General features: G+C 33.4%; 1 protein-coding gene across 1 annotated transcript; it reads right to left on the bottom strand.

Annotated features, from left to right (window-relative positions):
• Positions 1-9188: 9188 nt before the first annotated feature.
• Positions 9189-12606, bottom strand: LOC145102396 (uncharacterized). Its single transcript, XM_079039782.1, has 14 exons — positions 12495-12606; positions 11658-11768; positions 11451-11549; positions 11203-11354; positions 11025-11097; positions 10835-10909; positions 10628-10738; positions 10455-10497; positions 10264-10333; positions 10091-10184; positions 9918-10013; positions 9816-9842; positions 9506-9729; positions 9189-9417 (listed from the first exon to the last, which is right to left on the bottom strand). The coding sequence occupies exons 2-14, from the start codon at positions 11748-11750 to the stop codon at positions 9291-9293; spliced, it is 1284 nt and encodes a 427-aa protein (XP_078895908.1). The 5' UTR covers positions 11751-11768; positions 12495-12606; the 3' UTR covers positions 9189-9290.
• Between the last annotated feature and the right edge of the window lie 1541 nt (positions 12607-14147).

The following is a 14147-nucleotide window of genomic DNA, read 5'->3' as shown; positions in this document are numbered from 1 at the left end:
GTCAGTCGATTGCCACTGCAAAAGACACTATGTTTTCATTTTTTGCGATTTAGACATTAAATTTTCAATCTTTTCCAATTTTCACACTCCATTAAAATATGTGAAATTTACCCATTAATAAAACTTTTAAACGTTAACTATTACCCAATACAACGAAAATTCAAATGTAGATGTATGTATAGACATCTACCCAATATAATAAAATTCAAATACAGTAGGCATATAAGGCAAAAGCTTACATTGCTAAGAGTCCCACAAGGCTCACATTACTCTTAGATTATCCAGCATGTGTCACATGTGACTTAACATATTCATTTAATAGCTAGCTCACATTGCTAAGAGTCTCACAAAGCACAAAGCAAGCAGCATTCAGATAACGAAAAAACTAACCAACATATTCAAATCAAGGCATTCTATTCAACTATTTGAACCATACTAATAGACAATTCCAAGGGCTCAAACAATCAGGCATAACCTAAACAGGTCGTCCTGTCACTGACTGGTCAGTACTAGCATGCAGATTTACAAGCACATATAGTAGGCACATAAGGCATCCTTTCTAGATCATTGGCCTTAATCTAGCATGCAGTTCACATATTCTCAATTCATATCATAACATAACATAAGATAACATGTATGGGTATCTTGGGGAAAACTTACTTGAGCTCGGCTGATTACACGCGTCACACTCCTTGTTCGTTATCAAAACTATTTATTTTAATTTTAGAAAAATTATTTTCTTGTAAAAATCTTTCAAACCCTCGATTTAAGTTCATACACCCCCGAAGGTGTGTCCGAATCCCTCAAATCAAGGCTCTGATACCAACTTGTAACATCCCAAAATTCAAGGCCAAAATTTTCATTTTTAATTAAGTAAGTATAAAACCAGTAGTATGAAACATCCATAGTGTTAACTCATTTCATAATCAAATACCAGTATTTCAAATAACTAAAACATGGCATAGAAAGTATTATCAGAGTACAACTCCCAAAGATCTCATAATGCGGAAATCATAGTGTGATGCGTTGCGATCCTGTCGGCTCCGTTCCTTTTCAAAAAGAAGCACCTGAAACCAAAATTGTAAACCGTAAGCATGAAGCTTAGTGAGTTCCCTCATCATACCACATATCGTAGGAATATCATACTGTAAAGCATATTTGGGTTCCCGACCTACCCCTTCGGTTTCTTTCAATCGGTAACCGCATAGCATATCTGGGTGATGTCCTACCCCTTCGGTCTCTTTCAACCAGTAACCGCCTAGCATATCTAGGTGTTTTCCTACCCTTTCGATCTCTTTCAACCGGTAACCGCCTAGCATATCGGGGTGCTGGCCTACCCCTTCGGTCTCTTTCAACCAATAACTGCCTAGCATATCTGGGTGTTGGCCTACCCATTCGGTCTTTTTCAACCGGTAACCGGGGACTATTTCACCCCTACCACTACCACGTAATACCCTATATACACATAAATCACATACTACCTAGCATATCTGGGTGCTGGCCTACCCCTTCGGTCCTTTCGACTGGTAACCGGGGACTATTTCACCCCTACCTCTACTAAATAATAACATAGCATAACATACTGTCAGGCATACCTGGGTGCCCGACCTACCCTCCGATTTATCTCAACCGGCTACGGGGTCTAACCTACCCCTCCTAACACTATCACATAATATCATAGCATACTAGCACATGAAGTATAACAGATAGTGGCATACCAGACAATTATCACAAAGATAATCATCTCAAGTATAATCAACTACTGGTGGGCCGACATTGGGGCCTTCGGCCCACTTCTACTGGAAGGTAACTCACCTTGAATGTTGAAGTTGTTGCCCGAACTCCCTAGTTGCTGCCTTGACGGCTTCCCAAACTAACAATTTCCAACACAATATCCAATTAGCAACTAAGTTCTAAACCATGAACCATAATCCAATCTTGGGTTAAAATGACCATTTTATCGCTGGCCCAACAAGACCCATAACTAAGGCCCAAGCCCAAAACCATTAAGCTCCAAAACCGTAATATCCATAAAAGCCCAATGTATGGCCTTGTTTCCAATTGGGCCCCATTCCTCCGCATGGGCCTCAACCTAGATCCCAATAATGCTTTTCTAGTCCAAAAGATCCAAGTCAAAGTCGAAGTTAACGCTCCGAGTTGACTCAAATCGTCGAGTTTTCTCTTCAACCCGTCAAATTCTCATAAATCTCAAAATCATGACTTTTCGTATTAACTCGTCGAGTTCTCCCTCAACTCGTTGAGTTTTTCCTTTTCAGAATCGGGACATTTCAAGAACAACTCATCGAGTTCTCTCATGAACTCGCCGAGTTCTTTAGTCTGTTAAGCCATTCTTAATGGATTAAGCTCCTACTCTTCAGATCTGAGCTTTATACTTCACATATACACTGAAAATGTCCTTTTAAGGGTAAAGTTTCCAACTTTACTCATTAATACCCCTACTTAATGCGTTTGGCTCAAACCCTAACTCTTTAGGCCCTAGATCTTGGTCCACAAGCCGTCAATACTCTAAACTAAAGCATACAAACTGAGATTTGGACTCTAGACACTTCATGAACACGTAAAGCTTCCACCTTTGTCTCCATGTATGGCCCTTTTGGAGCTTAAAAGGCCAAAATGACATCCTATAGTTTGCATGGGGCTTTAATGGTCATAAAGTTTGCACCTTTATGCCATGAAAGCCCTCCATGGTTCCAAATCTGATGATATACTCACTTGGGACGTCCATTTCCCAAAGGTCATGCTTCTTGAACCAAAAATCCCATAAAAATGAAGATAAAGAGATCTAAGCATATTATAGACAAGATAGGAGCTTTATACCTCCAATGAACCAGAAATGAAGCTAAACTTCTGGATCTACTCTTCTCTAACTCTTCCTTGCTCCTTCTTCAAGTGTCTTCTTCTTCGAGAATCACCGAGAATGCACAAAATGGCTCAAAAACTCTCACAAGTGGATTAGGGTTTTGTAGCCAGGGTTTGAGACTCTGGGGCTGTAAATGAGACCAGTCTATAGAGGTTAAAGTGTTTAAATAGGGTGCAAAACCTTTAAAATTAGGGTTTCATCTTTTAGCGCCAACTCGTCGAGTTGGACCTCCCCAACTCGTCGAGTTAATCTTCCAAAACGTGCATGTCCCATATTTCCTACTCATCGAGTTTTTGCCTTAAACTCGGCAAGTTGACTTTTAGAATTAATGTTTTATTTCCATAATTACCCCTCTAAATTTTGGGTGTTACATGTTTACTAGCTTCTTTTGGCAAAGTATTAAATAGTTGATAAGTTGTATATCGGTCATGTGTAGGCACTTCCCTGTTGACCTCCTCCTCGCAGAATCAATTATTGGATTACTTTGTTGACCATATGTGTTTGCTTAATGGTGAAATAACTTCTAAAAATAAATATTTGATTTTCAACAAATTTTGGTCAGATTTTAGACACGAGAAAATCCAAATGTGATTCTCGAATTTTGTTTTCTTAAAGGAGGGGTTCATTAGGATAGCCATGTAAAAAAAACATGTTATTAAATGACAACCCATATTGGAATAATTTTTTGTCATTAAGAAAGTTTTGATTGAAAACTAAGAGGCTTGCATGGTAAATTGGTAATAATCACTCGATAAAAACGCTTTTACCTCTTTAAAAACTCCTAAAAAAAATGCATAATTTTGGAGTTCATCTCAATCCTCCTTGGGATCGGAACGACTTCTTTTTAGCAAATAATAAGAAGCTTTTAAATATTATTTTTACTTTCAAACATAAAACAACTATAAATACACATAATAGTAGGCATATCGTAGTTAGCTTATGATGGTATCTCATAGGTTTGATGACAAAAAAAAATGATAATTTGTTTGTTTTTCATGACTCTAACTATAACTTATATTTAATAAACCTTTAAATCGGACCTTATTGTTTCCAAAATTATTAATTTGGTTTGCATGCATATATTAATAATATGTACAACAAATAAGTTTTTTTTTAAAATTTAAAAAAATAAATAAATAAATAAATAAAATTAAATTAAAAAAAATAAAAATATAAAAAATATAAAAAAAAGTGTTTTTACTCGTAGCTTAACTCGGATAGTTGGCGCCGATAGAGAAAATGACTCAGGAGAATAATCAACTCTTGATTTTGTTCACATTTGGTCTCTTTTCTTTTTTTGGTTGTACGCATATATCATCGAACTTGTTGTTTGTGTCCATCATAGCCCTTTTGACCGACTATCTGTAACACCCGCAGATTCGGCCTAGTCAATTAAGATTTATTAAGCGTTAAAAATGACTTTTTGATAGGAGGTTATTTAGGATAAATAGTCTTAAACAAAGTTATAGTATATGTGACAAGGATTTCGTACATATAAAGAACAATAAAAATCCAACTTCGTATGAAGAAGTTATACTTCTTCGAAGTTTCGCGATTAAACTGACACGACTCTGTGTATCGTAAAAAATGAAATTTGATCAATTACATTTTATCCTAAGAGATCTAAACAAAAGTCGTAGTAGTCATTAAACCGAGAATGTACATATAAAGAACGTCCAAAATCTGACTTTATGAGAAGAAGTTATCATTTTTCGAAGTTTCAGCGTAGTAGTATACGGCTCAGAAACATAAATTAAGATTGGTCGATTATTAGGAGAAACAATCTAAACAAGAGTCGAATATCTCCTTAATAGGAGTTTGTCGATATAAAGACAGTCGAGAACGAACGTCGGACGAGACAGTTATGAATTTTTAACGGACTTAATAGTCTAAACCTATTAAAAATATAACTTTTAAAATAAAATTAAAATTAGCCGAATGAAAGTTATAAATCTCGTCGATCACTATGTGTGGATATAAAACTTATTGAAAACGAAGCTTGTATGAAGAAGTTATGAGTTTTCTAAGACTTTATAAAAATTTGTGGGCAGCCGTGCGCATAGACAAGATGTGCGGTGCGCACTGACAACCCACGAGACTGCGACACATGTCACCACTAGATGAATGCCACATCACCACCCCGCGAAATAGTGCGCGGCGTCCCCCACAGGATATGTGACGTGTCCCGATAGGATGCGCGGCACTCCCCGACACGGTGCACGGCGTACATCTCTTCTTTCGGCTATAAATACTCGCCTTTGTATAAGCTTTCTTCCTCACTCCCCTACACGCCCTCTCTGCCGATATTCGCCAACTTATAGCCATTTTACCTTAGTTCTTAGTATTCCGGCAAACCCTGTGACCCTGAGTGCCCGACAAGTAGTAGCCATCGAATAGAAGCTCTGCCAGTGCAATTTCTGGACTTTTGTCTAGGAAATTTTTGTAAGTTAGGTTATACTCTATATTATTTTAAGTATAATTTATATTTATGTTCATATTTGTTATTATGACTTTATAAATAAGATTTGTCAGTGATTTCAACGTCATATTATTGATTGATCTACTTACGAGGATGATGTCTAGGTTGGATTTAGTGAGGTGTTTAAAGTGTGATTTACAAACAGTATACTTTGTATACCAAACGCAACCTACCTTCGATATGATATCACCTGGTTATCTCTTATCAGCTATGGATCCGCAGACATTGGGTTTATTGACAAATCTAGACTATTAATTAGTCATAAAGAATAATTAACTAAGATTAGTGATAATTAAACCTAGGTCACATCAAGGGAAAAGTAGAGTGCTAAAGCGAAGCGCTGCCCAACTTTTCAGTCATCCACTTTAACATGTGAGTGCATAGTCCCTTTCATGAACATAATTTTAATACACATATTAATTAAAGTATTAAATATTTGTTAAAGAGTTTATATGTGAAATACATGCATATTGCTTGGAATATATGTTAAGAACATATTTGTTAATATATGAAATGTGAATCGAGTATCGTTCTATATATATATATATATATATATATATATATATATATATATATATATATATATATATATATATATATATATATATATATATATATATACTATCCGCGTTGGACTTTTAAAGTCTTTCCATGTCAACTTTAACCATAAATAATTTTATTTGTGTTATATAATTTTTGATGAAACTTATAATAATGAAAATACATTTAAAAAACAATCTATTCATATATCTTGCATAAAAAATTATATAACAAAAAGCAAATTATTTAAGGTCAAAGTTGAACAAAAGAGAATTAAAAAGTCAAATGTGGACAATAATTTTGGGACGGATGGAGTATATATATATATATATATATATATATATATATATATATATATATATATATATATAATTTCATGATCATAATAATAATAAAAGTTTTAGGAGTTGAGCGTTATAGTCTTACCAAGAGATAATATAAAACTTGTGAAAGAGACTTAAGTTTAAGTGGGACAATGGATAGCATATCCTCAAGATTGCATGCGAGAACTCAACGAAGAGTAGAATTCTAATATTCCTGGTCCGAGAGTACGGATTAGTTATAGTCTTCTGGCATTAATCTGAGAGTTAGGATTAGGCATAAGCATTCGTCTACAGTCCGGGAATATGGATTAGGCATAGTTATTCATCACTGGTGTGAGAGTATGGATTAGACTCAGTTATTAATTCCAAATCCGAGAGTATAGATTAGATATAATCATTTATTCCTGATTCGAGAGTATAGATTAGGTAAAGTCATTCATTTCCAAATCTAAGAGTATGGATTATGTCATTATATAAGATTGAAATGTGAGGATCGACATGATGGGATAGATTGCTTATATGCGATATATTTGCATTAATGATCTTTTAGGTTTTAAGATATATATATATATATATTTCATGATAATAATAATAAAAGTTTTAGGAGTTGAGCATTGTAGTCTTACCAAGAGATAATATAAAACTTGTAAAAGAGACTTAGGTTTAAGTGGGACAATGGATAGCATATCCTTAAGATTGCATGCGAGACCTGAATGGAGAGTAGAATTCTAATATTCCTGGTCCAAGAGTATGGATTAGGTAGTCTTCTGGCATTGATCTGAGAGTATGGATTAGGCATAAGCATTCGTCTACGGTCCGGGAGTATGGATTAGGCATAGTTATTCATCACTGGTCCGAGAGTATGGATTAGACTCAGTTATTCATTCCAAATCCAAGAGTATGGATTACATATAATCATTTATTCCTGATTCGAGAGTATAGATTAGGTAAAGTCATTCATTTCCAAATCTAAGAGTATGGAGTATGTCGTTGTATAGAATTGAAATGTGAGGATCGACGGGATGGGGTAGATTGCTTATATGCGATATATTTGCATTAATGATCTTTTAGGTTTTAAGGTGTGCATATATATATATATATATATATATATATATATATATATATATATATATATATATATATATATATATATATATATATATATATATATATATATATATATATAGACGGGATGGGGTAGATTGCTTATATGTGATATATTTGCATTAATGATCTTTTAGGTTTTAAGATATATATATATATATATATATATATATATATATATATATATAATAACATTATGGGATTGAAATCCCTATGTACTGACCAGGTTTCCCAACCTGGCCCATTCAATTTCTTTGTATCATAGGTATCGATACGAAGATACTTGTCGTTTGGATATGATGAGAGATTAAAGGAAATATATGTCATTAAATATTGTAAGGGTTTTAATATTTTCGTTATGCTTATGTTTCTGCATTGATGATGACATTCCGAAATCATTAATGAAATGCCTGGTAATAATATTATCACGTTATTGGGAACAAATTTCGCATTATAATTCTTTAAAAATGATACTCTAAAATGAAATAAGCATAATTAAATCCATTTTTTCTGGCCATGAAAATGGGGATGTCACACTATCACAGGTGATAGTCGGTCAAAAGGTTACGGTGAACACAAACAACAAGTTTGATGGTATATTACGTACAAAAAAGGAAAAATGTCAAATGTAAACAAAGTCAACAGTTGGTTACCCTCCTGAATCATTTTCCCTTTTATTTCAAATGTGTTGAAAAATATGAATTGGAAATCAATGAGATAGTATATAAAGTCCTATTATATGTTTGGGGGAATAAAAGGGTTATTCAACTAATCCTTCAACATGTGCAAATCGAACTACAAACAACTGTAAGAAAAACATTAACATCAAATGCTAAGGTTGATATTGGCCATCTTAATCTCCTCTTAGTTGCCAAAAGACAGAATGTTTGAAGGCAACATGGTAATAGAATTCGTTTTAGGAGAGCAATATAAGCTACTATGGTAAGGCCAACCCCTATCTCATTTCCTGGTGATGACAACTCTTGTCAAACTTTTTGTAATGGTTTTGGGGAAGACATTTACAAGGTTTCTTTAGAATGACGAGGACGGTGAATACAAACCATTATCAATGAACAAAACTATATTTTATCTTTTCTGAATATCCCAGTAGGTCAAAAGATGGATGTACTTGAGATATGTAATGAGTATTAATGGATCATTTCTAATGATAGCGTTACCATGAGGAGAACATGACAATGAGTATAATGTAAAAATCGGGGCCTGATTCACTATACACAAATGTTTTCTTTAGTAAAATAAAATGAATGTGAACAAAACCAATAGTTAGGTTACCCTCCTGAGTCATTTTTCCGACGCTGATATTATTTTAAGTGTTATGAGAAATTGAAAACTTTTTTCTAGTTTAAAAAGATAACAACGCCATATCAAGTTTTACATAAATTCAGACCTGCACAACCAAACTATTTATAGAAAATAGTTCGTTTCATCATTAGCCAAAGTAGAACCAATATATCAAAGAAACATCATACTTGTAGTTTTCAATCACTCTAATGGTGTACGAATTACCATAACACGTTTGAAGCATCATTCTAATATTTTCTTTAAAATCTCTGTTTACTACTAATCTATCTTTTGGTTATTATTTTTCTGGTAAAGCAGCTTTATGTTTTGCACGTTTACCTACGAAAATTTTCAATTGTGCAGACTACACTAAAAGCCTAAAACAATTAACATTTAAATTGATTTCAAAATACAAAATTGAAAGTAAAAATTGTTCATTTACACTTTCTCAACAGCTCTAAATTCACTGTCACAAATTGAAAGCACATATATGCAATTCATGATTTTCCCAAAACTGTAATTTCCCCTAATTCAAATCACCCACACACAAAATCCAACGAAGAAAAGCCAAGTTCCACTATAACTTCAAAGTTCCAAAGATATATATACATGTAACATTAAAATAAATTAATTAATTAATTAATTAAATTGAAATATGTCTTTAATATACTGAAGCAAGCTTCTGGGTTTTGAGGTCAAATAAGTTTTCAAATAACTTAGGGGCCATTGGAGGCATCTTCCTATTCTCAGGGGCCACGAAATTCACAATCTTCTCATGGATATGATACCTGTGAAATAAAAATTCATTTCAGATTTCAGAATGTGAACAAAAGTTATATATCTTCCTTCCGTAGGGGTAAATACGTCATTTCATACCTGATCTTCCGGCTTTTAGAAGCGCGTCGATCGACAATTTTACGTTTTTTTGTTTGCAGACTTTTGAGGGCATAAAACGCGGGTTGTTGAGCTTGTAATCTCTTGAGTGCAACACGTGCTTCCTCTGAAGATTCCGGATTAATGGTCTCAAAAAATTCTCTTAATAATTGTTGATAGAATTCCGAGTCATCCAGTAGTTCAGGATCACCATCACCATTAGTTACCTAATCAGGGGTAAATATGTCATTAGTCATTACATACCTCATCTTTCATACAAATAAATGTTGTTTGAAAGAGTAAAACTTCCTACCTCATCTTCGAGAGGTGAGTTGGGAACCTGTTAGTAACACAAATGTTAAATTAAATAAAAATAAAAATTAAATAACAATTAAAAGTAACTTTTTGTTGTTACATTTCCAAAGAGTGAGACAACAGATCTCCTTTGTTGCATCCCTTTGATCATTCTACTTGGGTCCCGCATGTAAAACGCAACTTGTTGACTGATATTCTACAAGAGTCAAATAATAAGTGAGAATAAAATACTAGTAGCATATTTTATTAAGAGGGTAAACTTGTAAATTTAACCTGATTGAAAGCTTGAAATTTGTTTTTGATGCCACTTGTCACTTGTGTCTTCCTCTGCCATTTATCCACTGACATGTTTCTAAATGGAGCAATTCTGCATCATAGTGATATTATTAATAAAATGTAGTCAAATTAGAGTCAACACTTGGAAAATAATTTTAAAAGAAAAATACCTAGACTGCATTTGAGAAATCTTGAACCATTCTTCATCTCTTTTTCTGGAAGCATCTAAAATTGCATCACCTTCAATTAAGACAAATATGTAAAAAGACAATATTTATTACAATAAATGAAAAATACAAATATGTATTTTGTTATTTCTTGCATTTAGCCCAATAGTTTATGACTTTATTCTGCAATATACCTTTAGATGCTTCTACAATTGAGGGATTCTTTTCAACAAGTGCCTATTAACAGAAGTTCTCATTAATAAACATTAAGTAGAACAAAAGATAAACTACTCATTATGTTAATAAATAGATATATATATATATATATATATATATATATATATATATATATATATATATATCTTACCTCCTGCAATTTAAGAATAGAATCTAGGGTTTTCTTAGTTGAATCAATTAGGTCTGAATATGCTTCTTTAACTTCTTCACAAGAATTGCAGAAAGCAGATCTGATTGGCTCCTGTAGAGAGTTTTCAAAGTGAAAAAGTTTGATGTTTTAGATTAATACAGATAGATGTTAAAAAGAGTAAAAAAAAAATTGTGATTTGAAGTAAACCTGTGGAAGTCGATTTGAATTTACAAATGAATTCTGTAGTAAAAGTCTGAATTCAAGAGTTTTGTCCCAGAGAGCCTTGAAAAAGATCAATGATATTGGATTAATCCACAAGAAACAACAGGAAAATTATCAAGTATGAATAACTAGAAAGTAGAAACACAATATAACAACATATAAAAGACTCATATACCCCTTGATTTTTTACTGCTTTGCCTTTCTGAAGATCCTCGTTTGGGTCTCTTCTTATGTTTCTGAAAAGGTCTCTGCAAAAGTTCACAAGAAAAAAAAGCCATTATGTAAGAGCAAACGATTTGGTATCTGAATTTATGCCATAATAAAAAAAAATTAAAAATAAATAAGGGACTTACTGTTCTTGGTGGCGTAGATCATTTATCTCCTTTTCGAGTTCTTCCCTATCAGAATGATTGTTGTCTTCTGTTTTCATGTCTACATCATCATCATCATCATCTCCCATAGAATCACTGTGCTGATTTCCAGAAACATCTTCCTCCTTCTCCAACTACGCCAACAAAATGTTTTACATCCATCAATTAATTTGCAATGAAATAAATAATATATAGTGACAAAGATAAAGATGCAATGAAGCTCTGTTTACATTCATAATTTCTATTTCTGAGTGATACTCTTCTTCATCATCACTATCTTCATCTTCATTAGTACGATGATCCTCAATTCCATATTTCTCATTATCCACCTGTAGAATATAGAGGAAAATAACAATGAGAAAAAAAAAAAATAACTCTCTATATATACACTCTAATAGAGTTTATTTTGAGAGGAGAAAAACATAAAGATTACTTACATTCTGAAGTTGATATGTGATGTTATCTTCATCATCATCTGAACTAATGTCCCTTTTCTGAACTTTTTTCATTTTCTTTGAAGATTTCCCCATTCCTTTAACAAAATCAATCTACAAAATCCAACTCAAGCTTTATATTTAAAGTGAAGCAAACCTTAAGTATGTTTTCTACTCAAATAACTATTACATATGATATTATTCCTTTATAATCAAGACAAGAAACGAATGCCTACTAACAAGTGAGAATATAATAGCATATTTTTCAAAGATTCAAGACAAAAGAGTCCATGCATACAGCATACACAAGAGAGAAGCAGGTTAAGTTACCTAAAGAACACAAAAATCAGTATGTGATGAAAAATTAAAAACTTTATACAGTTATAATACTGATTTTTCTAGTTAACTATAATATATGGGGATTTCTATGATTTTCCTAAAAAAGGTCAAAGGTATACCTCTTTAATAATACAAATTGTGGATTTAGGGATCTATCAACTACTATTTTCGCAATAGTTTTTTTCAGGAATCGGATCACTCAGGTCAAGTCCTCTATCCAAAAGGCATAAACCCCAAACTTGAAGCAGCAATGCAACAGTAATCAAGAATAAGTCACCTGAAGTCGTTAAATCGACATAGTTGAAACAGTATAAGCCACTAGAATTCAAACTCACAAAGCTAAAACCCTAACATAAATTCTGCAACAGGCATAAACGGTAAACCCCAAACTCGAAGCAAAAGATTTGTAATATCAGCATAGAAAACTTCCAATTTTGGAAAAGAGCATCACTTCAACGCGAACGCGAATGGGAAAGAGAGTCAAGACCAGTTAGTATATACCAAAAGGTGGTGGTTGAACGGAGAGCGAGATACAGAGGTAGTGGAGAGCGGCCGGAGAGCAATACATAAACCCTCTCCCTCCCGTAAACAATAAAAACAGATAGTATAATAGTTTGATTTACGAATTTACATGTATGCCCTTCGTAAAGCTATGGGGTGTTACTCCCCCGCTTTTTATTGTCGGCTGTTCGTTGATGCCCTCAATAGTCAATTGACTCAATTCCCCCGTAGAAATTGGTAGGGTATCCCGTAGAAATAATGAATTTTTTCTAATGAATTTATTTATATTTTAAATATATTATTATAAATAGAAAAAATAATAAGGAAATTGATTAAACTAACCCCTATAAATAAACTATTTGAAAAAAAATGACCAGTTTTTTTTCATAAAATAACCACTTTGTCTCGAATTTAACATCCTGGAGAAGTCTTCGGAACACCAGAGTAAGGGGTTGTTTGTTTTTTATGTGAAGATCTGCACAACCACTTTTGTCTGCGCCATGCAGACAACGCGCAGACATATGCCCTCGCAGATTGTTTGTTTTTTGGAAGTGCGCAGATCAGAAAACGTCTGCGTGAGGTCTTCCTGGCGCAGACATAGGCCACTGTCTTCAAAGGTCTTCAGACCTCATTTTAACCTAAACCAAAAAAAAACATGGGCCACCGTGCAGTTTCTTTTTTCTTTCTTTTTTTTTGTTAAAAATGTATTTTTAATGTTTATGACATGAAATTAAGTTTAAAAAATCAATTTATTTTAACATCCCGCAGACGTTAAAAACAAACAGTCTTCTTATTGCAGACTGCAGACATTTGGTCCACCTCTTCTGCCGCAGAGGCTTGCAGATGTGGTCTGCAGACTGCAGACATTTTGACTTCAAAAAAACAAACAGCACCTAAGATTTCGGACACTCGTTCCCAAATAAATTTTTTTTATATGTGTAAGATGTGTTTTTTTTTCTTTTTGTATAAGTTTTATTTTAATTTAAAATGCAAATGTAATCTTAAACATCAACAAAAAAAACACTAATAAATACATAAACTAAAGGGATTTGTATAAAGTAATATTACAATGTTCAAATGGTCTTTGTTCTTATACCCAAAAAAAAAATTCGTCAGTGGTTTACGATATGACATAGCCCAGGAACCGTTGTTATCCTCTATAAAATATGATTTTTTGGCGATCAACATCTCTAGGAACCAACACAAAAACACCCTACAATCCCTTCTACTATCAATGTGTTGTGGTACGTCTAGTTCCTTTTCGAGGGTCATGTTGAAACTCTCGAGTGATATTGCATCGGTTGGTTCGGTATCCCAGTAGTTGATACCCACTACACTACCAGTCTATAGATGCGAGCTCCCAAACCTATAAACCAATCCTTATTTTCTGAAAAGTAGCCTCTCTTCTAATAACTATCGTATATAATCATTTTGAATGTCTTCAAATCCAAAGCACGCGAAAACCAGTGAGAATCTGGTATATTGATTGGGATATAAAGCTACACAAAAGGTTAGAAATAATAATCATCAAATAACATTATATTATAAATTATTGTTACTTAGGTAATGTAATCCAAACACAATTTTACCGTACACATTCAGTTCGAGCTGGGTAAATATCACTCAAGTCAAATGCATCAGTGGTGAAAGCTG

The sequence above is a fragment of the Lactuca serriola genome, chromosome 4, assembly GCF_051521515.1.
Source record: "Lactuca serriola cultivar US96UC23 chromosome 4, Lser_US96UC23_V15, whole genome shotgun sequence".
In the NCBI taxonomy this organism is placed as follows: domain Eukaryota; kingdom Viridiplantae; phylum Streptophyta; class Magnoliopsida; order Asterales; family Asteraceae; genus Lactuca; species Lactuca serriola.
This window is presented reverse-complemented; position numbering and strand designations above follow the sequence as displayed.